Raw genomic sequence first — 27,429 nt, 5'->3', positions numbered from 1 at the left:
TAACGAGCCATGCACCTGTGTGACATCACATGACCAGAGATATAACGAGCCGTGCACCTGTGTAATATTACATGATAAGGGATATAACAAGCCGCCTTACTAGCAGGATTAAACAATTATACTTCCTGTTGAATCACAGATAGCAGAAATCTAGAAAACAGCAAAGAATTGATACATGAAGTAAATTAGAAAATTGTATTACTTTTCATAACACAAACAATATCAATTATTTGCGTAAAGTGACTGACCCCTTCAAGGGGCGTTTTCAGGTTTTTGATAGTGATGATCTATCCTTATCAATTGCCATAAGGATCAGATTGGTGGCAGCTTATTATGGCTGCCACTAGGGCTGGATGTAACACATGGATGAAACACAGCTCCATTCTAGCTGTAGTGGCAAAGTCTGGTAACTGCAGCTCGATTTCTATGCACTTGAATGGGAGTTGCAGTAACCAGATATACCCACTACACAGAGACAAGAGCTGTGACTGCTCCATTCTCTGTTTCTGGGTAGTAGAGTCATATGCAAACAAATGATCGATAGGTGCTGGGTGACAGATACAGACTGATATTGATGTCCTATCCTTGTAAATATGTTTTGTGCAGGTGACCAAGTTGTGTCTACTGTAGCTGCACCCTGTCTAATAGTCTTAGAAGTTTTAGTGGTGAGGGCGTACAGGAGCTTACTGTATGTCCAATGAGACAGTATGCAGTAAGCTCTGATGCTCCCTCTAGTGGCAAGTGCAGGAAGCCAAAATGTTAGCATCTTATCTTTATCAATTACGGATATCAGAAACATAGTGCTCCGACCACTATAAAGATAGATTTGGAAATTAATCAGTATATCAAGCAAGAACAAAAAAATATATGATGAGATTCACTTTGAGGTTATATATGTGTGGCTTGAAAAACATCAGTAGATTGGATCTTAAAGGGGTTTTCCCACAAATACAAGTCCTCTGTCAATACAAGTCCACAGGGCCTCTGTCAATCGCTCCATGAGATGAATGGAGCAGACGGCCGCACAAGGCTGACGTAGATCACCGAGCGTTCAGACCCCTTGTTTTGGTGATCTTCGGGGGTCTCAGCACTGAGACCTCCAGTGATCAGCAAGATAGGCCCGATCACGTGGATAGGCCCTAACTTGTATTCATGGGAAAACCCCTTTAATGAGGAAACCAACTATGATATAAGTGATGCGGTTATCAGTATGCTCACAGCCATACGCTGTATCGACTACATACCCCTCCAGATCCATAAAGCGTTACATATGTATGTTCCGTATTATTCAGTGTTTGTTGATTATTTACTTAGTTCATGTTTTATTTAACGCGGAGCAATAATTAAAGGTATGTAATTACCCCGCACACGCCAGGAGCCGCCAGTGACCCGAATCTTCAGGTGTTAAATTGCCAAGCGCATTACTTATCTTAAAAGGTTTTTTATAAAAAAAAAAGCAGCTAATTTAAAAATTCCCCATAAAAATCACCCCATTACCTGATTTATCTACCAGTGGCAGCATAATTAGCTCATTTTCTAGACAGCTAATTTACATGCAGACGCGGTACAGCTGCACTAATAAATACAGTTCAAGCTGGAGAAGAAACGTATTTACATATCGCAGCTGCAAGAGGCTCCATTTTCCACAGAGGTAAATCGCGGGCGACATCGGACGGAAAAGAAGCAAAATAGAGGACCGGGCCAGAGCCTGTTCTACGTCGCTCTAATTTTCTTTAATTATCACTCTCTATAAGCGGGCCAAGATTTAAGGAGATGTGCCATGTTTTATTGTTATCCTCTATGTTCAGGAGAGGGGATATAAATCAGTTTGCCAGGGGGTACGGACATCGGGTCCCCCATCAATCACAGGAATGGGGGTCCTGTTCTCACTAATGAATGCAGCTACAAGTCAAGCATGTGTCCTGCTACTCTATTCAGTACTTTCCATGAGAGTCCAGAGAAAGTCAAGCGCTGTGCATGGCAACTTCTGGCACTCCCATAGTGAACAGGCAGCAGGAAAACTACGACCAGAAACTAAGAGGCCAGAGTCATGGCTATCATTTATTATGTATGTATGTATCTGCAACGTCCCTGCCAATGCGCATGGCAGAGGAGTAGTTGCGAATAAGCCCCTTGTACCATACAGTACATACAGAGGTAATATGCAGCGGTAGATACTGCCTGGACAGGCAAGGGTTAAGACTGTTTAAAGTTTATCATCCAATGATGTTCCACTATTGTAAGTGGAGTGTGATTGGAGAGTGAGATCACCTGACCAGGGATGAACAAAACCCTTAGTCAGGGGAGGGGTTAGCTCTCTTCAGGCCCAGCTCTCACCACATGAAGCTCTTGGAACCCAGCTCTTCTAGAGAGCAGACACCTCTTAGAGCACAAGCTCTTACTACAGGGCTCCTAGGCCTCAGCATATCAACTATACACTGAGTGACAGAGTCAGCGTGTGCCTTACACCTCTAGTGAGCTCACACAGAAGACCCAGGACAAAGCTGCAGCTTCCAGAATTGGACACAGCTACATCCCAGCCTGCCCCTGCATCCAGGCTGGTGACCCAACTCCTGAGGTTCCCTCTCCAAGATCACTCCAGTAATCTGCCTTTGTACAGAATCGTTTGGCCTGTTGCTGCTGTTGGTTCGAATAAAGAACTGTAAGTTACTTTTATGCACAACATTGCCTCCGTCTGGTCGCTGCTACGGCTGTATCACCATCAAGGGCGCCCCATCTATCCTCCAGGGACTCAGACTACAGACTCTAAGAGTTGCCACAGGGAGAACCAGTCCATCAGCCTCTCCCTCTATATCATTTCTTGCACTCACCACCCGCTGGAGACTTGCCAGGCTGTAGGACAGCCCTCCGGTCCCCATAACAAGCATCGTGACATCAGCGTGCCTAGGCCGCAACCGCCAGCCACTCCTGTATTCTGGGCCCTGGCTGCCTCCAGGCCCCAAGAAAAGCCTAGGCCCCGGTGGGGGATGTTGCATATCTATCTATCTATCTCCTATAAAAATTAGAAATATAGAAATTAGCAGCACAGTCCTTAGAAAAAGTTGTGATGGGTGCTATCCTACACTCTCACCATACAGAGTCCAAAGATATCCAAAAAGTAGAAAGACGGCAGCACTCCAATTAGTGGAAATAAAGTGGTGTTTATTTCACCTCTTGCAACGTTTCAGCTGTATCCCAGCCTTTTTCAAGCCCTATCTCCTATCTATCTATTATCTGCTATTCTATAGCTCACCCCAGGCAGGCGAGAATTTAGATTCACCCTGGGCTTTGTGCCTTTTGTAGGCATATTATCACATATCTAAAGAACAGGCACTTGGTCCTGAATTATTACCGTATATACTCGAGTATAAGCCGACCCGAGTATAAGCCGAGGCCCCTAATTTTACCACAAAATACTGGGAAAACCTATTGACTCGAGTATAAGCCGAGGGTGGGAAATGCATTGGTCACAGCCACCCCAGTGTATATAGCCTGCCACACCCTGCCCCAGTGTATATAGCCTGCCAGACCCTGCCCCAGTGTATATAGCCTGCCAGACCCTGCCCCAGTGTATATAGCCTGCCACACCCTGCCCCAGTGTATATAGCCAGCCAGCCCCTGCCCCAGTGTATATAGCCTGCCAGACCCTGCCCCAGTGTATATAGCCTGCCACACCCTGCCCCAGTGTATATAGCCTGCCACACCCTGCCCCAGTGTATATAGCCTGCCAGACCCTGCCCCAGTGTATATAGCCTGCCGCCACTGCCGGACAGATCGCACAGAAGATATACAGGGGTCGCCGGAAAGGTGAGTTTAGATATATTTATTTTTTTGACTCAAGTATAAGCCGAGTTTGGGTTTTGCAGCACATTTTTTGTGCTGAAAAACTAGGCTTATACTCGAGTATATAAGGTAAGTGATCTGTGAGGCCTTCAGAATTTTGCCCTCCAAAAACAAAACAAAAAAACCCCCAATTCTGGAATGTGCAGATACCTCCCAGCTTGCTAGAGGCAGGGGCTGGGAATCTTGTTCTCTGGAAGCGATCACTTTCTCAGTCGATGTAATTTTCCACTTCAGCTGCCGCCTCAACACAAAGCTGCAGCGTCAGGGTAAACCCGGCACTGAGTGTGACAATGAATCACCGCGTGACGGCCCAAAGTGTGAGCCCTCACCTGATTACAGCACCCGGCTTTATTATGGGAAGAAAAATACACTTTTCTTAGGTTTTTGTTTTTTTTTATAGAACTTTGTTTTATTTCATTTGTCTTTTTGACAGGCTGGAAGAGAAAAAAGCGAAATCTCAGCTCGGAAAAGCTGCGGTAGCCAACAACGAACGCGTCACCGAACTGCAGAGGAAACTAGAGGAGAAAGTGACCGAGCGCAAGAGACAGGCCGAGGCCTTAAAGCTGACCCCCCACCGTAATGCACTCAAATCTTCTAAGGTAAGTTGTGGTGTGTGACCGCTGTGGGAGATTTGGCCCAGTAGAGACCGTGGTAGCGGGGTGCTGTGATGCAGTTCACGACAGTGACACCAAAGTACAGTTCAAAACAGGTCTCGCCTGTGTTTATTTCAGCAGGAACAAAATAAAACAGCCTTCACATTCAGGCATCAAAACAAAATAATATCCTACCCGTCAGGGTGCTAACTAAACAATGGTTCTCTGACTCACCACTAACAAAAACACTTTTGCTGCTCCAGGCACAAAGGTCAAGGCTGCATGCTCTCCAGCCTCCTTCCAGAGAGACAACACTTCCAGCTCTGCTGAGCGGTTTTATTAGGCTGATTGGGCTGTTCCCACCACCTGTGTCCAAGGTGCTGGACACAAACCTCAGCACTAATAGCATAATAGCAAAATCTAGGTGAAACATACCGCCCATCCACAGTTAACCCCTTCAGTGTCTCACACCGCACATTGGGGGGGATTCATTAAGATTGGCGTTTTAAACACCGGTCTTAAAACTTCCCCCGTTGGCTCCGGCCTCTTAGTAAATACGGGCGCAATCTCCACCAGGTCTCAACAGTTAGAATTGTTCTGTTATATTCTCTGCCGGTTTTTGCAGACTATAGTAAATTTGGCGGGCCGGGAGTTCACACCCATGTCTGACCACCCCACTCCCCCCCACAAAATGGGTTATTTATCATTGGTTTTCTTGGGCTTTTTTAGTGTAAAAAAGTCTCAGAGTATTAGAATTGAGGGTTTTTGAGACTTTTCACTGCTAAAAAGTCTCACAGGACTATATACACCTCTTCATTAATCTGGCCTAAACATAGAACTCTATAGAGAAAAAGAAAAAGTACGTGTCGGGTGCTGCCGAGTCCTTACCGGCAGGGATGCTTCCGTAGATAAGAGATGCACAATTAGCCCGAGGGGAAGAGTAACTTCGTTTTTAAAGGCAGTGTAGGAAAAGAATTTACTCTTCACCGCCGCGATTAAAAATGACGGCACATATAATGCCCAATTTATTAAGATAGTATAAAGTAAAACCAATAGAACAATCTAAAAAACAATAATAATAGTAAACATAGAACTACTACTAGTACAACACCGCGCAAAGCCAGATTCTTGAGACGTTTGCAAAAAGTCTCATAAAGGGGGTCATTTACGCCCGAATCACGTTTTTCTGACGGGTTACCCGAATATTTCCGATTTGCGCGGATTTTCACTGAATTTGCACCGGGATTTTGTTGCGCGCGATCGGCATGCACGCAACGGAAATCGGGGGGCGTGGCCGAACGAAAACCCGACGGATTCAGAAAACGCCGCATTTAAAAAAAAAAGTGTCGCTTGACACGCGCTTACCTGCACCCAGCGGAGGACAGTGAACTTCAGTGCACTCCGACGGACTTCAGCGCAGCAGCGACACCTAGTGGACATCGGGGGAACTACCTTAGTGAATCCTCCGCAGTGAACGCGCCGCTGGATTGTGAATGGACCGGGTAAGTAAATCTGCCCCATTAACCCTTTCAGGACCTGGCCCTTTTTTGTTTTTTCATTTTCATTTTTTACTCCCCATGATCAAAAATCCATAACTTTTTTATTTTTCCATGTACAGAGCTGTGTGACGGCTTATTTTCTGCGTAACAAATTGCACTTTATAGAGATGGTATTGAATATTCCATGCCGTGTACTAGGAAGCGGGAAAAAAATTCCAAATGCAGTGAAATTGGTAAAAAAACGCATTTGTGCCGCCTTCTTGTGGGCTTGGATCTTACGGATTTCACTGTGCGCCCCAAATGACATGTCTACTTTATTCTTTGGGTCGGTACGATTACGGGGATACCAAATTTGTATAGGTTTTATAATGTTTTCATACATTTAAAAAAATTAAAACCTCCTGTACAAAAATTTTTTGGGGGATTTTGCCATCTTCTGGCGCTAATAACTTTTTTATACTTTGGTGTACAGAGCTGTGGGTGGTGTCGTTTTTTGCGGATTTTGATGACATTTACAATGTTATCAATTTTAGGACTGTTCGACCTTGTGATCACTTTTTATAGAATTTTTTAATTTTTTTAAATGACAAAAAAAGTGCCATTTTCGACTTTGGGCGCGATTTTCCGTTACGGGATTAAACGCAGTGAAAAACAGTTATCATATTTTGATATATCGGGCATTTTCGGACGCGGCGATACCTGATGTGTTTATGATTTTTACTGTTTATTTATATTTATATCAGTTCTAGGGAAAGGGGGGTGATTTGAGTTTTAGGGTATTTATTATAATTTTTTTTTTGTTTAACTTTTTTTTATTTTTATTTTTAGTACTTTTCAGACTCCCTAGGGTACTTTAACACTAGGGGGTCTGCACGATCCTATCATATACTGCCATACTACAGTATGGCAGTATATGGGGATTTTACTACTCATACATTACAATGTGCTGATAGCACATTGTAATGCATGGGTTAACCTGAAGTAGCCTCGGGTCTTCGCGAGACCCGAGGTTACCATGGCGACGGATCGCCGCTCCCCGATGACGTCACGGGGAGCGGCGATCCTCGAAAAGATGGCGGCGCCCACGCGCCGCCATCCTTTTGAAGCCGCCGGCAGCATTGCCGGCGGCGATCAAGGTGAAAACACCCGCGATCGGTGCTAGCAATATGCAGCAAAGACTTACCGGCTATGGAGAGGGCTCAGCGCGTGAGCCCTCTCCATGCACCCGCGGCCGACCCGTGACGTGCTATTACGTCACGGGTCGTGAAAGGGTTAAAGGAAACCTACCACTTGAAGTGGCAGGTTTCCGATGGCAATACCGAGCACCAGCTCAGGGTGAGCTGGTGCCGGAGCTTATTTTAGTTAGTGTTTTAAACCGCGGTATCGCGGTTTAAAACACTTTTTAAACTTTATAGCCGGCGCAGGCAGTTACGCGCTCGGCGCTTACCGTGCACGCGGCTCTCATTCACTTCCTATGTAGCCGCGTGCACGGTAAGCGCCGAGCGCGTACCTGCCTGCGCCGGCTACAACGTTTAAAAAGTGTTTTAAACCGTGATGCCGCGGTTTAAAACACTAACTAAAATAAGCTGGTGCTCGGTATTGCCATCGGAAACCTGCCACTACAAGTGGTAGGTTTCCTTTAAGTCTCATAGTTACTCCAGTCCCCTGTCGGTCTATGTGCTGAGACTTTTTATGCATTTTGAGACTTTTTCGGGGACTTTTTGAAAAAAAAATCTCAGAAAATAGATCATAAAAACATTTATTAAAGGGCCAAAGCCACTTTAATGAATCTGATGGGAGGCAGCGGTCCAAAAATAGACATAAAACTGTCCCAAGGAGCCGTCTAATGATAAATAACCCCCAATGAATCTCCCCCATTACATCAGGGGTAGTAATAGGGGCTCTGAATTTAGTGCGCTCGTATGTGCCTTTTTTCGGGGCTACTTCAACGCAGTACTGCAACAATAAACAAGGAATGACTGCAGAGATCTTCTAGCAGGTAAAAACTGGAAAATGTAATAACTTAAAGGGACACACTGCAGCCAATTAGTGGGCCCCATAGATGTCTCTGTGTTAAGGTCCAGCCCCCGAGCCTTCATTTCTGTAAAGTTTATTACTGAATAATTAAAGGAGCTTTCCAGTAAATCTTTATTTAAAAAAAAAAAAATTAAAAAAAAAACACTTTTTTTTTTGCAGAATTCTTACGAAGAGAAACACTGGAAGGAACTAGAAGAGAGCCGGGAGCGCCAGGCACAGCTACTCCAGTACGGGGTGGTGTCCGGAGAGAGCGCTCACAGGATGGCCGCTTATCAGGCCGCCAGAAGCGGGGGCTGTGTGATACCATCATAAACTCTTCACACCAGGGGACATTATGTAGCTGCAGCGAGACACAGTAATAAATAAAAAGATGATCCAAAACACCAAAGACAAACAAATACATAAAATATTCTTCTGCTGAGTTTTCAAGCGATGCCGTTTTTCCTTTGGACACCTCCTATATCATGTCCTTTAGTAGAACTCCATAAGAATTACTGTTGTATCAGATTGTTACTGCAGTGTAATCTCCGCTCCTATGTGCTGTAATGGAAAAACTAAAATAAAAGTGTCCTGATAGGAGTTATGCTAAGCTGTCAGGGCTCTGGCTGACAACCAGAAGTAAAATGGGAGTAAAATGTAAATCCAGGGAGGTCGGTACTAAACAATAAATGAGCTAGATGTCAGCAGTACTGGTTCTGGGGACAGTCCCGCCACTGAATACGAGTACAGACAGTCCCCGGGTTACATACAAGATAGGGTCTGTAGGTTTGTTCTTAAGTTGAATTTGTATGTAAGTCGGAACTGTATATTTTATCATTGTAATCCCAGAACTTTTTTGGTCTCTATGACAATTGGATTTTAAAAATGTTGGGTTGTCATAAGAATCAATATTAACACTAAAGCTTCATTACAGGCACATTTGATAAGTGTTACAGCTGATCATTGTAGCCTAGGACCCCCCCCCCCCCCCCCCCGATCTACATCAGTCTGAAGAACAGAAGGACTCCAACCCATTTTTTTATGATTAAAGGACATCTACCACCAGGATGAAGGACACTGATTTTCCTCTTCCAACATAAGTTTCTCCAAAGTCCCAAAATGTCAATGGAGAAAGCTGTGCCTGAGTGAGAATGAAAGCGAAATATTATGAGAAATGGCGCACGTCTGCCAGGCTTAGAGCCGGACACCGTCCTTCTATCTACTGTGATAACATTGCATCCAATTCCTGATGCTTTATGTCCTCTTCCAGCTCCTGGGCCGTAACCCTGATATAAGAATATGTCACCAGAGCTCTCAGCAATAATCCTCGATTATATGTGTCAGGTACTGTGTACAGACAGATGCACCGCAGCCGATTCCTGCCCTAATACCTTTGGCGCGCTCGCACTTATCTGTACACAGTGTGTATTGGTTTTATACCCTAGATGTGAGAAGAGCTGGGATGAAGGTGACAAATATTCGGCTCAGCTCTGGGGCGGCCTGTATTTTATTGACATGTGGTCACACAGGGTGGACATTATTATAGAAGGCTGTTCTTTTTTTCTATTTTAAATAATAGCGGATCGGATAGCGCCCCCTGCTGTTCACAAGTGACTAATTCTGCCCATTTTTCATGAGCCGCCTTTAGGTCATAAAGGTTCTGGGGTACAGAGTCACGAAGCTCTACAGGGCAACCCCATAACTGATCCTATATTTAGTTTTATATAGTATATAAAGTTTTGTATTGGAGAACGTGCAGCCAGGCCACTCCATTTGAGGTCCTTCAGTCTCCTTTGCCAAATGATAGGACCTCGATGATCTAGAACATTGTCATCCATGAAGGTGAACTTGGTCTGTGTACATGCAGAGGCACAATGACTGGGTGAATTATATTTCGGTAGTATGGGCATGTCACTGTACCATCATAGGGCAGTTCTGTATTGACACCTGCCCACACTGTAAAACCACCACGGACACAGAAAACCACGTCGCTCTGCCTGTCAATTGCATCTGTGTCTTAAAGACGCATCATTTAGTCAATATAAGAGTCATAATAGATGTGGAACCTTCTAAGATTTTTAGACTTATTTCACTATTATTTATGTCTATGACAGTTACCATTATTTGTATATTTTAAATTTGTGGCCTAAAGGTGAACAGTATTATGGGAAAAGCCTTTGACATTCCTATGTGATTGGTGGGTGTCTTATTCAATGGACTCAGGGCTTTTTGACCAAGGGTAATCCTATGTCATCAATGCACCAAATACAACACATCTGTCTATAAGGTACTTGTATAGATGTCCTTACTTTTCTCTTAGTCGGTAGATCTTGTATTTGTGACTAGACAGCAGTGCCATCTGCAGGCCGTACAAAGAACGGTGTAGAGAAATCAGGAGTTAATTCCAAGTTTTATTGTGGATATGGGAAACAATCTGATTGCGAGAATAAGAGCATCATTTACTATAGAGAGACTGCTAGAGCTTGTTGAGCTCTATGCTCAGAAATTCCCTGCCGTCCCATAAAGGGTAGGGGTCCCCTGTTCTTGTCATAATAATTTTAATTCCTTTATTATATTTATATATATATATATAGCGCACCCAGATTACACAGCGCTGCACAGAGCTTTCCAAATCAGTCCCAGTCCCCAATCTAATCAACCTACCAGTATGTTTTGGAGTGTGGGAGTAAACTGGAAGACCCGGGGGGAAACCCACGCAAACATGGAGAGAACATTCAAACTCTTTGCAGATGTTGACGCCAGCTCCATAGAGATTAACGGCCGTCTGCTCCATTAGTCTGACAAGGCGACGAGGGGTCCGACAGAGGTAAGAAGCACCCATCGCACCCGTTTTTGTGATCTGTAGGGGTCTAATCACTGAGACCCCCTCTAATCAGCAACGCATACATTACGCATACATTAACATCGTGTTTTGTAAACACACATTTTTATCTTAAAGTAATTAGGCAAATCACCTCAGCTGTTCATAATGCAACATGTGCACGTGGCCTTAGGGTTCCCACCCACTGATCAGCAGTTTTTCCACGCCACAGGCCACTGAAGCCCCACATTTTATGAATGAGGAGTTGATCACAGTGTGAATGGGGTTTTATCTCTTTAGTAGTGGATTTTGGACATATGTGCAACTTTTGATGATATCTCATGGTCATTTTTGAGCTATAGTTCACAAAATACAGAATGGCCTGCGGATTCTATATGTATCCCCCTGTCATGTACATGACATTATTGTAATAGTCATTCTTGAAAATTTGGGGCGTCTTTCTATAAACACGCATAGATCTGCTGCCCCCATATTAGTAAACCCAGGAAGTTACTTGAAATATAGCAGAACGCATGCGTCAAAGCATCGCCGCACATGCGCGCTGAAGCCCTCACAGTCTTCGACTACAATCCCCACAATGCAATTCACGTAACCGGAAACCGAATCGATTTGAAAACTAGACAGTTGCTAGTTACAAAATGTCTCCGGGAAAGGTTTAACGGGACCGAAGCCGGGAGGTACAAGGACTCCAATGAGGGTGAGTGGCGGGAAGGTAGGGAAGCGGAGGGCCGTTAGTCACGTGACTCTGCCCCAGGGCCACCACTGACAGCACGGGTTCCCCCGGAGCTAGGCCTCAGTGGTGACACTGCTCCTGCACACGTGACCCAGGATGGTATACATATATATACACCTTATACATGGCGGTACTGGACTGACTAACTCACTAGACCCATATGTTCCTGGGAAAGCTGAGTGACCATGTCTTATAAGAGCTGCATAGCCTGTATCACCCAGCTCTCCCAGGAACAGCTACATATCTGTGACACTTTTATGGCCTGTCACCCATCTTTACTATCTATTCTGAGGGAAGACTGATGACACCCGCCTCATGTTACCTCACCCAGCTTTCCCATTACAGAAAACGAGGTACAGTGTCTTCTTGCTCTATCCCTTTAATGACTAGGGCTACATAGATATTACATTGCTACATTCTTGCAATGTGAATCCTGCCTTAGATGCACCCCCACCCCCCCCCCCTGTCAGTGTGTCAGGCTCTCGGCTTGCCATCTTCCCCCCTCGGGTCAGTGTGCCAGGCTCGCCTGCCATCTACCCCCACCCCCTCGGGTCAGTGTGCCAGGCTATCGGCTTGCCGTCTACCCCCACCCCCTCGGGTCAGTGTGCCAGGCTCTCGGCTTGCCATCTTCCCCCCCAGGTCAGTGTGCCAAGCTCTGGGCTTGCCATCTTCCCCCACCCCTCGGGTCAGTGTGCCAGGCTCTTGGCTTGCCATCTACTCCTCCACCCCCTCGGGTCAGTGTGCCAGGCTCTCGGCTTGCCATCTACCCTTCCACCCCCTCGGGTCAGTGTGCCAGGCTCTCGGCTAGCCATCTTCCCCCCATCCCCTCAGGTCAGTGTGCCAGGCTCTCGGCTTGCCATCTTCCCCCCCCCCCCCCCCCCCGGTCAGTGTGTCAGGCTCTGGGCTTGCCGTCTCCCCCCCCACCGTCCCCGGGTCAGTGTGTCAGGCTCTTGGCTTGCCGTCTCACCTTTACTAGAATCTGATGAGCAGGTCAAGTTGTTTTCATGTGTGTCTAGGTTACAGATTGTACCCCAAAGGACCCGAGCATCCACACAGGTGAGAATCCTCGAATGCGGAAGCAGTTACCCAGTATTGGTGCTCTCAGGGGATAAAGACATTGGCAATTTATTGCATTAGCTATACTAAAAGTCAAGTGAAGGGAGTAAATCTAATGTGTATGAAGGAGTCATGACTGCAGATGAGATAAGAGAGGCACCAATGTACCTGATAAAATCACTGCAGATCCAGATAGCCCTCCTTCTGATGCTAGGAGAGCACCCCCCACCCTATGTGTCTGGTATATCCGACTTCAGGAGGGTGGCCTGAACAATAATACACTTCAAACTGATCGCCCATACATGTACATTTACTGGGGGGGGGATTCACTTTGTGGAGTTGTCTTGGGCTGGTTCGAAAGTGTCAAGACTGCAGCCAAAAGGACTCTCATTTGGTCTCCTTTTTTCGAAATAGAACCTATGATATTAAGATTAGGTGCAGAATGAGTCTTTATACTGCTGAGGCTACTGGGATGCTGTCTGAATAACTCCATGTTTCTGGCTTATGTTGGCAGGTCAGTGGAAGGACATCTGGTTTTCTGGTCTCTTGAAAAGGTTAGTTCCTGTATTTAAAGTCACGCGATTTCTCTTCTCTTCTCTGTCGCAGCCAAAGGGACCGTCTACTCCAGTATAATTGGAAGCTCTATGGTCAGATAAGCAGCGTAACCAGAAGAATGAGTCTCATCAGCCCGGCAAGGGATTGTTTCTGCCGAGGTCGTGGCTGTTTTTAGGTAGTTTGGGAACAGGTGGATACATTCTATGGCAATATCTTGTGCACCCCCTCACCCCCCCCCCTTCCTTGCTATATTCAGCCTTTGCATTGTAAACGGCAGCTGTGCAATGACATGCTGTGGCTGTAAAACCTGCAGTAGAAAAGCACCTATTGCTACCGATTGTGAATTATGGACAATGTGTTTGCAGATGGAACACAGTCCGGGGACAGTACAATTTAATGATACCAGGAGTCCCTTCTTCTTTCTGTAATCTTGTCCTCAGAACTTCACTACTGTTCCCGAGTAAATCAGGGACTCCATGCATCTTCTTTTGCTAGTCCTGTCCACTGCATTAAGGTTGTACCATGAAATCCGGTCAGTGCAGGGTCTGGGTCATGGCTACCATTCTTGGCACCTGCTCTTGATAGATGTACCAGACCTCCAGTCCCAGAGGCATCAAAGCAACCCCATAACAATATGCACCTATTTCATGGCAGCTCTCCCATTATGTGGTTTGCAGTTTCTGGCAGTCAGACTCCTTCACCATCAGATATTTATTGCCTAACCGGTCGAATCTTCAAGGTATTTTTTTTTGTTTTTTTGTTTTCGTTTTTCTCGTCAATTTATCCATCTCCACCATGACCTGTAAGGTTATCCATTGCTCCATGAGCTTTTGATCCATTGAAGGCGTCTTGTGTACGACGATAATAGGATTTGTGATCGGGGCAGACAACGCTTTAGTCTGTCATTATGAAGAGGGAATAAAATTGGCCTTGCAGCCTCCAATCCCAGTAGAGACGTGATCAATGGCCACTGGTGGCAGGGGAGTCTACTTGTTCCATGCTCTATGTGATGGACATGTATTGCAGAACGGGAAGGGATGTGTGAACCGAACCTGCTGCTTCAGTGGGAATGACCCGGGTGCAGGCACATAAACCTGCACCCCTGTGAGAGCTGCCTGCATCAGTTTACAGCCGAAGGCTATATTAATACGAATGTGTGCCAGCCCTACTGTAGCGTGCGGCGCGCCAGCTCCCGGGAGAGGAGGGGGTGAGCGCTGCTCACCACAACCCCTCTCCATAGAGAAACTTGGCGCACAGCGCCGTTTTCTGGGGAAATATAGTACATGTTCCTTTTCCCCGGGTACGGAACAGTGCAGTGGTGCACTGTACCACTCCGTACGGTGCCGTGCGCCTCTGGGGGACATATTTACGATGGATATATGTCGGCCGTATATACGCCACTGATGATCTGATATATGATGATCCGATATAGATGACCTACACTCTAAGGCTACTTTCAGATCTTTAATCTGATACCATGGTTCTATGAACCTTAAAGCCAAATGTATGGGTGCCACCTCTCAACCAGTCTCCTCTCACGCACAGATGAGTCTGGAGAGGGAGTGTCGCATTAGACTACTAGATCTTGGGCTCTATAGCAGCTAGAACCATGGTATAAAATTAAAGAGGAGAATGTCCTTTTTTAAATCGCATCAGACTTGTGGTTCAGTGATATTCAGAATTGGATATGCAGCTCACATTCCTGTCTGTATCTCTGATACTGTAGCTCACAGAACCACAAGAACCTACTTTGGTTTGGAAGATTAGATGCTTGTCTTTAATATGACACCAGAAGCCTGGATCTATGTACTATACAACTAAAGATAGGAGCATCTGTAGTGACGATCCCCCTGCAGCTTCTTTACGGGACTCAACTCTCTGCTCTTTTTCACCTGACTTATAAGGCTACATTCACACCATGTATGCCCGCGGCGGCGCTGCTCACCCCCGCCCCTCTCCATAGGAAGATACAGCGCACGCCGCTGTATCACGGGAAAAGATAGGACATGTCCTATCTTTTCCCAGGCTACGGAGGGGTACGGTGCTGCACCGTACCACTCCCGTACAGGGCCGTGAGCCCATAGAAGTGTATGGGGGACGTATATCGGCACAGGTATATACATCGGCCGTGTATATATGTTCCCCATACATGTGTGTGAATGTAGCCTTAGTCAGAGTTTTTACCGGGTAACGGTAACCGGGTGAGATATCACATAGAAAAAGAAGTCTAGGAAGGACCCTAGGTGAGGGGGCTGGTTGTTAAATAGGGTAATTGCAATAAAGTAGCGGGGTGGTGGGAATCCCCCCCCCCGGGGAGAAATCCGCTGGCACTACCGGACCCGTACGTACAGATGAGGAGGCAAGGGCATGTGTAGCTTCACTGGATAGAAACAAAGATATCACGGTGGTGCTCAGCCAGATATCAGGACAATATTTCAGCGTAGAAATAAGAAGGCGGCACTCACCAGGTAAATCTTCTTTTAATGAACACCCGTGGGCAGGGAGGTATGACAAGGCATCACTCACGGCCGTGAGTGATGCCTTGTCATACCTGCCTGCCCACGGGTGTTCAATAAAAGAAGATTTACCTGGTGAGTGCCGCCTTCTTATTTCTACTTATCTACGGTTAAATAGGGCAATAAAGGTTGTTACCAGAGCCGCTCAGTGCTGCATCTTCACAGGCTATTACAATAAGCAGAGCAGGTCTCCCCACCCTCTGCGTCTCCAGCTGCTGCTAGATTAGACAGGCAGCAGAAGGATCAAGAGATCACGGGTTGGATGAGACATGTTCTGCACAGTGTAACAGCCTGTGAATCTGGAGCACAGAGGGGCTCTGTTAACACTTCCAAAAAAAAAAAAAACCTCGGGCTCATTGGCATACAGTAATTTTAAAAATTGATTTTTAGAAGGAATTAGGCCATGGATAACAAATATAATAAGATTACCACAGTCCCTGGTTTATCATGATGGATTTTGGTCCGATGGTAGATTTTCTCTCCTCCTATCTCTGTAAGTTATAACTAGTGGCTTTAGCTCCTCTGTGGCACATGTCTTTCATGTAGCTCGGGTTTAGGATCCCAAAGTTGACAATATGTCCATATATATATATTATTATTTTTTAGTTTTTCCTTGCTGATGATGGCTTTGTTCCTTTGTTCTGTTCTATAGAAGAGAAGCCCCTGATGGACAAAGCTACAGATTGTGATCTCTCTGGATACGTTATTTAAAGCGACTCTGTCCTTTCTTTTGCAGGTGTTGAAGCGAAACCTCGTAAGAACTTGGATTTGTATCTCTGTCATTGTCACTGAGACTTTGTGAGGAGCACTCAGGAGTCCTATTCTTTCTGCACTCTTTATGGTTTCTTTATCACTATCTTGTCTCTAACTTGCTATACAAGGGGCGCCATGAGCTCTGTAAGTATTTTGGTTTTGGGGAACCTTCAGATATCAGGGCAGGCGTGGTGGTATTAGATGTATAGGTGGAGGAGTCCTCTATTAGAGGGTCCTCTATCTGTAACACCCATTTACCTATTAATAAGGCAAATGAAAAGAGGATGTCACAGAGGTTTCCACAAACTGCTCAGACCCCCCCCCCCCCCCTCTTTACAATGTTTTGGATAAAGTCACATTATCATCGCTGAATCACATGGACTATTATTATTGATCATCATGCTTTTGTTTTCACTTTCTCATTATCCTCCAAGGGGCAGAGAAAACGTAAGGCAGCGGATACAGGCAGGCCGCGAGCATCTTGGAGACGGAGGAGAGGTGCGACCAGCTCCATGGCTACGGCTACTGAGCCCATTGAGCTGGAAGAAAGCGGTACGTGTGCCGTAGGAAGCGTGCATTTTTTTAGAATTAAAGCTATACATTTGAAATGAAATTTGATTTGGTTTAGCAATTGATCTTAAAGGAAATCTGTAAACCAAGCGCACTTGCATGCATGTGTGTTTCTCTGTCAGGATTCGATCTTCTTTTAGCTCCTTATGCCCTTGTTTTTATTAAAAAGGGGGTGGGAGGTGGGCTTTAAAAATGATGCAGAGGAGTCTGAGAGGCTTAATTAAATCATTTGCATGATTTTTATAAAAACAAAAGCAGAGGGGGGGTAACAAGCTGATCAATGAGGCTGACTGCTTGGACCCCCTGCAATATGGAGGACGAGGGTCCTGTTTTCATTTCTGGGTGAAGCAGCAGGAAAAGCATTTGTAACCCCAAACTCACCCTAAAACTGTGTCCGCTGATGATGGGAGATTGCAGACTTCGCTGCAGTTTTCTACTGCTCCCGTTTTAGCTGCGGGTGCCGGATTGGGAGTCAGACTCCAGGAGACCCTAGGTAGAAGGGAAATGAGGTTCATTACCCCCTTCTCCGCTCCTCACAGCATCGCGCTGAAGGAGTGCAATGCCGCCGGCTCTATAGACTAGGCGGTCACGTGACAGCCAGGGGATAAAGGGGTTAACCAGAGCTGCTAGGTCTAATCCGATGGCTATCAATGCCCGGTCACTAGAGCATTTTCAGACCGCGTCACTAGGGGTTAAGAAGTTGCTTTAACAATCATTTCTTTGGCTATAAATAACATCCTACTTTTTTTTCGTACAGGAGAAGAAGTTGTCGATCTGACGTGCGAATCCTTTGAACCGGTGGTTGTAGACCTAACGCACAATGACTCTGTGGTTGTAAGTGAACTGTCTTGCAGTTATAACTAATGCTACTATGCACCGCTATAGGTTAGTATTAAGAGCCAATATGACAGTGTTAGCATCACTTTGTCTGGGCCTCAAAGGAGTTGTCTTTGATTGTCGTTCTCTATACATATTCATAACACCATCTACAATGATTGGAACGGCATGACATAGTGGGAACAGGACCTCATGTCGCCTTGTAGTTACGGAATAACAATCAAACTTAAGACAGCCCCTTTAAAAGTGGATATCCTTATCCCATGCTGTGGATATGCTGTAACTGTCCTATATGGGGATTTATCATCAGGAGAGAACTACATGGGCATATAGTAAATGCTGATTTACCTTCTCTGACTTATGTAACCATATATTTCCTTTCCTTTTTCCACTCTTTAATTTATTTGGTGAACACGTGACCAGGTTGTGGAAGGTGAGTGCGTTTCACAAATTTGTAATGACAAACGTTATAAAGCCCCATTATTCTTCAAGAGATAAACCAGTTCTCCTTCATCTATTGTCTGTATCCCAGAACACCAAAGTCCGAGGCGGAGGAGGAGGGGCAATGCCCGCAATACCACCCAGGCTGCCAGCTGCATACTAAGCAGTGATGATGAGGACGCAAGAGACAATGACATATTTGCAAGCGGAAGATCCAGGGACCTCCCATCAACAAACCTTAACAACTCAAGGTGTCGTCTTTTTCTCAGATGCTGTATGTGGCACCATGCCCACGTTGTAGTGGAATCATAGTGTTACTTACATGACATGACTCGCATTGCGTTACATCCTCCAGAGCTGTACTCCCTGTTCTGCTAGTGCAGCCACTGTGTACAAACATGACATTACTTATACAGTTTGGAGGCCTTGGTAGTTTCGGTCCTGTGTTTGCTTTAGAGTGGCACGTTTTGCTGGCTGATGATGGGGAGATCCATCACATATGAGGGGACTGGGGCTTCCAGCTGCTGGAAATATAACGTACTATGTGAAATGCAGATTGCATCGACTTAAATTGTTTCGATTTTTCTTGTCTCTGCAGAACGTCGGGAAGTATCAGTTGTCCAATTTGCATGGATGGCTACTCAGAGGTGGGTTGTATAAAACGGTCACGCTCAAAGTTTTCTGAACAATGTCCAAGCTATATTGTCTGGTGGTCTGCTTTATTTCAAAAACGGCTCCTCTTCTGACCATGGGTAGTGTGTGGTATTGAAACTAAATTCCATTCATGTCTATATACCAGCACAAACCACGGTCAATTATGGTAAAAAAATATATTTTTTATTTTTTTTGAGGAGAGCAACCATTTTATTCTGTTAAATAAACTTTATTGAAATTGGCAAATGATAAGGTTCAAAGCAATATCAGTGAATCAAGTACAAACTATAACAGTATTCATATCTTAGGTCACATAAGACAGGTGTCATACATCCAGTGGTACAACTAAAATGAAAAGAAACAATATTAGTGGTGTAATAAAAGCCATCTCTAGGTATAAGATGCATATGAAAAATGTTGTTTAAGACAATGGGGGTCATTTATTAAGGGCCCGATTCGCGTTTTCCCGACGTGTTACCCGAATATTTCCGTTTTGCGCCGCTTGTACTTAAATTGCCCCGGGATTTTGGCGCACGCGATCGGATTGTGGCGCATCGGCGCTGGCATGCGCGCGACGGAAATCGGGGGGCGTGGCCGAACGAAAACCCGACGTATTCGGAAAAACCGCCGCATTTAAAAACCGAAAATGTGTCGCATAAGGACCGCTTACCTTCACCTGGTCCAGCTCGGTGCATTCCGGCGCGATGAGTTTACTTTCAGCGCAGCAGCGCCACCTGGTGGACGGCGGAAGAACTACCTTATTAAATCCCGGCCGGACCCGAATCCAGAGCGGAGAAGCCGCCGCTGGAACGCGAATGGACCGGGTAAGTAAATTTGCCCCAATATTTCTAAGTAACGAAAACTAACAGCGTTAACCACATTAAACACATAAAATGAATGGATACAAGGGAAAGCACATTGGGGATGATGGGGAATGAGAAATGAGAGGGCAAAGGGAAGGAGCACACAAGTGGAGAAGGGAAGGTAAGGGGTACGAGGATTCATCAACTTGATTCTAGATTAGTTTATGCCCCCGCTATCCAAGAAGCAAATTCCAGCAACCATTTTTTCAAACCTGTAGTCAACCTAGTGACACTGCCCCTGCAGCGTCTAAACTTGACTCATGTCAGATAAAATATGACTTTTCTCTGCTCCTTTTCATGCGATTATGGAGGAGATTTTCTTTTTGTAAATGTGCAAGATGTCAAGATAAGAGGGAATTCTAGATGGGACAAATGCCCTAGATGAGGGACTGGTTAACCCCGCAACGGAATATAGTCGAAAATGGCACTTTGTTGCCATTTTAAAAAATATAAAAAATTCTATAAAAAGTGATCAAAATGTCCTACAGTCCTAAAAATGATAACCTTGTAATAGTCCTCAAAAGTCGCAAAGAATGACACCACCCACAGCTTTGTACACTAAAGTATGAAAAATTTATTAGCGCCAGAAGATGGCAAAATAAAAATTTTGTACAGGTTTTAATTTTTGTAAATGTATGAAAACATTATAAAACCTATACAATTTTGGTATCCCTGTGATCGCACCGACCCAAAGAATAAAGTAGACATGCCATTTGGTGCGCACAGTGAAATCTGTATAATCCAAGCCCACAAGAATACGGCGCGAATGCGTTTTTTCACCGATTCCCAAGTGTAATTTGTTACGCAGAAAATAAGCCATAACACAGCTCTGTACATGGAAAAAATAAAAAAGTTATAGATTTTTGAAGGTGGGGAGTTAAAAATGAAAATGCAAAAACGAAAAAGGGCATCGGCGTGAAGGGGTTAAGAGGCTTTCTCTAGCTTGTCCTCTTTTATAACACATTTTGATGAATTATTTCTTTGGGTAGGAATAGACAATACGGCCATGATGTGGCTGACCACCTTAGTTGTTTCATAATAACAATTCATTAAATGGTCACAAAATAATTTTGTAATGAATTATCATCACAATTCCTTAATTGCTGTGGATGGCCGCATCACAATTTGTATCACGTCCGCGTCCTGGTCGCATCGTCTATTCCAGCTGCAATGGCAAAATGATCATTACATACTTAATTTATTATTTTTTTTAATCTTCTTTAGTACATTTCTCCACCTGACCTGTGTATATTCCCTCTCTCCTAGATCATCCAGAGCGGACGTCTTATCGTATCTACCAAATGCGGTCACATATTCTGCAGCCAGTGCCTCCGAGACGCTCTCCGAAACGTAACGTCGTGCCCGACCTGCCGGAAAAAACTGACGCACAAACAGTATCACCCGATCTACGTCTGATCGGAGGTTGCGGGGCTTACATCACCCAGGTGCATTACCTTCTCCAGTTCGCAGTAAAGTTGCAGGATACCCCGGGTACTTTTGTGCTTGTGCGTTTGTAGGGGCCGTTGGATAAATTGCGGGTTCAGCAATGGCGCTTTCACGCCAGAGAGTAAATACGGGTGATGGGCGAACAAACTATGCAGTTCCCTCCTATAAGGCGGAGGGTGTGAACTTATGTTTCTAATGACAAGGATGTTGAGTTTTGGAGGAAAGGACCAAGGCTGCTGCGCTGCTTGTCTGCGAATCCGTCTGCTCCCTGTACGGGCAATAATGTTTCGGCCAACACAAGGAAGACAACAAAAGACGTCCTCCTTCCTGAATACTTGCTGCCTTAAGGTGGAGTGACCTTTACGTAACGTACCATCGGGTCATCGCCATCCCATACTTTTGGGATGGGGGAGAGGGAGGCAAAAAAAAATTAATTTTTCTTTCATTTAGCTCTTAAACTTCTTTTCTTTAAAGACTACATCCACTTTCACACTTCTGTTTTATTGTCTCCATGTATAGAAATTACTAAGTGAAACAATAGGTGTCATTTTAAATTATTGCCCCGTTCTGATTTTGCAGATCTTTTGCAGACTGTTCCTTCTAATCTGTCTAAATTTGTCCTCACCAATTGCCAAATGTACATCGGCATCAATAGGGGACCGATGGAAAATGATTTGTCTGTTGTCACAGTGACTCATAATCTGCATAGGAGCTGTAGAAAGAAGTATAACAGAAGAAAATGTGTCATTAATGCCTATTGCTTCATATTTCTTTATAAATGCATCGAGAACATAAAATGGATGTGATTGTTTAGAGGGGTTATCCGAGTTTACTAATAGTTTAGGACAGGGCTGGGACGGGCTAATTAAAAATAATAAATGTGTACTTAACTCCTCCGGCGCCTCCTATGTCCCGGAGGTCCATCTGATCTGTGCGCTGGTTTGATTACAAGGGCGCACAGGGAGCTTCCGGCCAGCCGCAGCTCCCATCCAATACCATCTCCCAGCGCCTACAATATTGAGAGATGGGGACGGATGGGAAGAGCCGGCCACCTTGCCGACCGGAAGCTCCCTGTGCGCGGCTTCTGTGCCCCTGAAAACAAACAAGGGCACGGATCAGACGACGCGGGACATAGGCGCCGCTGGAGTATTATTTTTAAATAGCCTGCCTCAGCCCGATCCTAAATTATTAGTTAACGCTGATAACCCCTTTTAAGGGTAATTTTCAACTTAAAAAATGTGATCTGTAGTAAGTTGTGATGGTAATTCATGTAAAAGTTCTACATTTTACTTTTTATATTATTATTTTTTTGGTTTAATTTACACATTCATTAAATATTTATCGTCGAAAAGTGCCAACTCTTATGTTTACGGAAACATTTGGCAAATAAAGATTTGACTGACTGAATTGGAGAACAAGAATGTCTCTTCTGAAAGTGCACTTTTTACTTTTGGCCGCTTGGGGGACAGGCTAATATCATGGGGGTGATGTATTCATGTGTAGAGTATAATTGGACAGATCTCTGCTGCACCAGAATAGAACTGGTGAGTGGACTGGACCTTCTTTAAGTTGGTCTAGTTTGCTGCGCCTTTTAATTTGCATTTCCCGGCGGATGAGCCACTTCCTGCAGGACCATGCTCTTTCTTTTTAATCCAATCCTTTTTTATTAAACATCTTTTCATTTTATCAACACACAGCAACAAGGCCACATGCCTTTTAAACCGAGGACACTTTTTCAGACACCTCCTGAAGCTTAATTTTCAGCCTTGATATATACACCTGGGGTGGAGGGTCAACAGCAATGTCTGAATATGATGTGGTTGAAGAATAAAGATTAAGGGAAAAATATTCCTTGAAATATATTTATACTTAAAAATATATCACTTAAAGGTGTTTATCCACAGGAGGTAAATGGTGAAACTTCCCGTTAAATGACAGATATCTAAAAAATGGTGAGTTATTGATACAGAAGGTGTATTGGAAAACTGTACAACTTTTCATTACACAAATATATTAACTTTTCATCCCCAAGTTTGGCGGATTGCACATCTCCAGCCGCCTACACGTGCATCGCTCATGCACCAGTAAGAGCTCTGATGTACATGTGCATCAGATCGGCCAGCTCTAGCTGGTGCGTGCGCGGTAATTTCAAACCGGATTGGTGCACTACTTAGTCTCAAATTCTGAGTCTCTCAGCCATTAGGCACTATAATGGAAGCCTAAGAAGTATATTTTGCTGATATAAGGAGGAAAAACTAAGACCACAGGGGAAGACTTAAAGAAAAACCATCCTGCAACAAGTTTGAAGAAGGTAAGAAATATATTTAAAGGGAACCTGTGTTGACTATGGAGATCTTTTGTAGTCATACTTTTTATTTTCGTGTAGTGTTAGTAGTGGCAGAAAAGGCTTTTCTAATAATAATAATTCCTTTATATAGCTTATGCAGCGCTGCACAGAGCTTGCCAAAGTTCTTTTCTATTCCAAGATTGTATCTGGACTTGGAGTCCACCCACTTGGTGATCCACTGGTGTGATGTCATCACACACTAAGGTGTGATGCTCTTTGACACACAACTTGCACTTTGATTATCTGGATGTTCCTCTTACAAGAGACCCTAACGCTCCATCTAAATTTAGCACAACATTATTTGGTGAGCAGAAATCTATTTGTCTGTTTGCTGTGGATGGACTGGGGGACAATATACAGATACACACTGGGATGATGCAATGATGGTCAGCTTGTAAATCAATAAATGGTCTCATACTGTGCACATGTCCGGACTCTGCTGCTGACTCGTATGTAATAAGGAAGCCTGCGCTCCCCTGGGGATTGTGGACTGCAGGGAAAGGAGACATGAATGCGCTTTACTGGGGGCGACCAGGGAGCTAACGCTTACATGTCACAACAGAGGAAAGTCCAGACCTTTTACCTATAGAGAAAAAAAATCTATGGTCCTCCTCTTGTAAATGAACCTTATCTGTTACTTTTTAAAACAAAATACAATTAAAGTGGTTATTCCCCATTATGTACACTTATTTCTCATTTTTGTGGGGTGCTCTGCTTGGTTGTTCACTTTCAACAAATAATTGATATTTGGTTGTGTAACGAAAAGTTATACAATTTTCCATTATACTTTCTGTATCAATTCCTCTTGGGTTTTTCTAGATCTCTGCTTGCTGTCATGTTTACCTCCTACGGATAATAATCAGGTCATTTGTTATCACACAGGTGCATGGCTCATTATATTCCTGGTCATGTGATGTCACACAGGTGCACAGCTCCTTATATCCCTGGTCATGTGATGTCACACAGATGCACAGCTCGTTATACTCCTGGTCATCAACACGTTACAGGTGAACGGCGCATTATAACACACAGCTCTGATTACTGTAACGAGCCGTGCACCTGTGTGACATCACATGACCAGGGATCAGTTTTTATCCACAGGAAGTGGACAATGAAGTTTCCTGTTGAATGATGGCAAGAAGGAATCTAGGGGAACTGATACAAATTCATTTTATAACTTTTCATTATACAAACAATATAAATTATTTGCTGAAAGTGTTCCTCCATCCTGGGGTTAGGGGTTTTCTGGGCTCAGCTAAATCTAGATAACTCTGTTGCTCTTGGTGTCCTGCACCACTGCCCATCAGGGCCACATTGGTTGTCGCATAAGTCATTGGTCGTGGTAGTAGTGGTGAGCTGACCCAAACCGCAATGTTTGGGTCTGTGAAAAATATTGTAGGTTCTGGTTCCTCGTATCTGAATTTCAGTTCTGCCCACCCCCCTCCCCATGGATGGTGCTCGTATCAATGTCAGGGCACCATTGTGTTATGCAATGCACTTTTGGGGAGCATTTGCCCTTCTTGATGACATGATATGTAGCGATGATCTTCCCCAAAATGGCAGAAGGTAGCACTGATCGCAGGTGTTACGGTAGGGTCCGGGTTTAGGACCCAAACTGATTTTTTTTAAAGTTTGGGTTCAGCCCAACCCGATCTTCAACAGCTATGCTAATGTCATCAGCTAAGGATTTAACAACCAAATTGAGAACCAAATTCCTAACAATGTGACAAAATATTCAGATTTTCCCAGAGAACATGCGAGGGATCATTGCTTATTTTGCTTAAAGGGATTTTCCACTTCATTATCAACTTGGAACAGACATCCGGGCACAGGAGTCACATGGATTTATCTAATGATCTGCAGATTGAAGTGGCAGGCACGGCTCTGTACGGTGTTTAGTGGCTGTCGGTGGTACTACAGCAAATGTACTTTTATTGTTCTATCTTTTTCTCACTTGGACTTTCTAGAACCCTTCATGGACTTTGATCGAATTATCTTCTAGTCTAGTGTAAGACTTGTACACAGTAATAAGTGTATAGGCCTTTGTCATCTTGCACTTTGGATGTACCTTGTGCATTTGTTGTTCTTTCAGTCTTGTATTTCTTTATTGCATTTTATTATCTCTTTACAGACAAATTCGTTTCGGGATTACACACCTCCGTGGCAGTCGTTGGAGTCACAAGAAACTTAGAACTAACCACCAGTTTACATCAGGACCTGTTCCTGTTTTTGGAAATGGTAGATTGTAATTGAAACAGTTGTGTGGACGGATCCATAAATAGCCATTAATACAGTTATATAGTTCATGTTGTGGTGACCCCAAGCCATAAAGTAATTTTTGTTGCTACTGTTATGAATTTTAATCATAGTTACAGTGATCCTTATAGTAGTCACAGCGTTTTTCCCCATTAGCCTACAATCACATTGCTCCCCCCAGTAGTCACTGTGCTGGTCCCTGCAGTCACAGGGTTGACCTACAGTAACCAGCACTCAAAGAGCTGCCCCACAGTAGCCAACTGTCACAGTGATGCCCAACAGCAGTCATAGGGTAGCCCCACAGTGGTCACCGTGATACCCCACAGCAGCCAGTTGTCTCAGGAATGTCCCCATTAGCACTCGCATCGCTTCTCCAGTCTTGTCCTGGCAAGGATGCTGGCAGTATGGCATTTTGCTGCCGGCGTCCATCCTGATCAAAAGTATACAGGTCTTAAAGATGCCTGTACATTTGATTATGCAATCACAGGTGGTAATGGGCCGAGACAGGTAGGTGAGCAGAGTCTTGGTCTCGGAGACCATCAAAAAACATATTTCCAATGGTCTTGGACGACCCCCTGTGAAACGGTCATTCAACCAACAAAGGGCTCACACCCACATGTTGAGAACTGCTGTTTTATAGGACATGTACCATCAGATTAGCGGATGGTAGATGTGTATGACTTGCCTCCCCGTCGGCTCCCCGGTAGCATGGATCTCCTTTTATTATAACTTTGAATGCCCTGATTTCCTCTAAATAAAAGTTAATAAGACATTCAAATCAGCCCAAGGTGCTCTGCAGAGCACCTCCAGGCTCCGCCTCAATCTAACTCATTGGCGCCCCGGTGCCTTCTGGCTCCGCCTCCTCCCCGCACGGCTACTCCCACTCCTCCATGAGATTTGCAGAGAGCCAGTGACGTCGCCAGCTCTCGGAACGCTCTGTAGGTGGGGACGGGCGTCAATAAGTTAGATTTTGGTGAAACCTGGAGGTCCTCAGGTTGATTTGAATATCTTAGAAACTTTTATTTCGAAGAAATGTGGGACTTCAACGTTATAATGGATCGCTTTAAAAAAAAAATAAACGGTCACCTGACTTCCTGTTAGTTTCTGTTTTTCATTATTTTATCACCTTATTTTTTATTTTTTTTCATTTCTCCACTTTGGCCACTAGAGGTCGCATTGAAACTCTGTGATGTAAAAATCTGAGCTCAGAATACAAATAATAGATGGATCAACTGATGGTGCAATTTGATACTTATTAAAGAAAATCTACCACTAGCTGGTAGATATATTGGGGCACATTTACTTACCTGGTCACCAGAGTTCACATAAAGTGCATTGTCTATCTATAATGCACTGTGCAGCGATTCACTAAGATCGTGCACCAGAAATCATGAATGTGTCGCTTCCCCGCTCAGGTCCGACAGAGTTCACCATCTTTTTTGTGGTGTATGTTAAACATAGGGTGTGCGGCACAATTTAAAAGTTAAATACATCGCTCATTCCTAATAAGTCGGATCATCCGACGGCACGTCCCCTAATTTGTGTCACATGGAAGCCACCGCAGCTGCGCTACAAAAAGGGTCACCTGCGTCACAATTCCAGCGCGCAC

General features: G+C 44.5%; 2 protein-coding genes across 2 annotated transcripts in view; both read left to right on the top strand.

The window, feature by feature from the left end:
• Positions 1 to 8,678, top strand: part of CFAP99 (cilia and flagella associated protein 99) — a 60,458-nt gene extending 51,780 nt beyond the window's left edge. Inside the window, exons 15-16 of the mRNA XM_072126194.1 lie at positions 4,277 to 4,442; positions 8,132 to 8,678. Coding sequence (XP_071982295.1) covers positions 4,277 to 4,442; positions 8,132 to 8,284 — 319 coding nt within the window. The 3' untranslated portion in view covers positions 8,285 to 8,678. The remainder of the gene's footprint in view (positions 1 to 4,276; positions 4,443 to 8,131) is intronic.
• Positions 8,679 to 11,665: 2,987 nt separating this feature from the next.
• On the top strand, positions 11,666 to 21,263 carry RNF4 (ring finger protein 4). Its single transcript, XM_072126195.1, has 10 exons — positions 11,666 to 11,879; positions 12,550 to 12,582; positions 13,097 to 13,136; positions 16,390 to 16,407; positions 16,841 to 16,958; positions 17,734 to 17,810; positions 18,237 to 18,246; positions 18,346 to 18,505; positions 18,853 to 18,901; positions 21,038 to 21,263. The coding sequence occupies exons 1-10, from the start codon at positions 11,842 to 11,844 to the stop codon at positions 21,185 to 21,187; spliced, it is 693 nt and encodes a 230-aa protein (XP_071982296.1). The 5' UTR covers positions 11,666 to 11,841; the 3' UTR covers positions 21,188 to 21,263.
• Positions 21,264 to 27,429: the final 6,166 nt, after the last annotated feature.

Source organism: Engystomops pustulosus, chromosome 1, assembly GCF_040894005.1.
Source record: "Engystomops pustulosus chromosome 1, aEngPut4.maternal, whole genome shotgun sequence".
NCBI lineage: Eukaryota > Metazoa > Chordata > Amphibia > Anura > Leptodactylidae > Engystomops > Engystomops pustulosus.
This window is presented reverse-complemented; position numbering and strand designations above follow the sequence as displayed.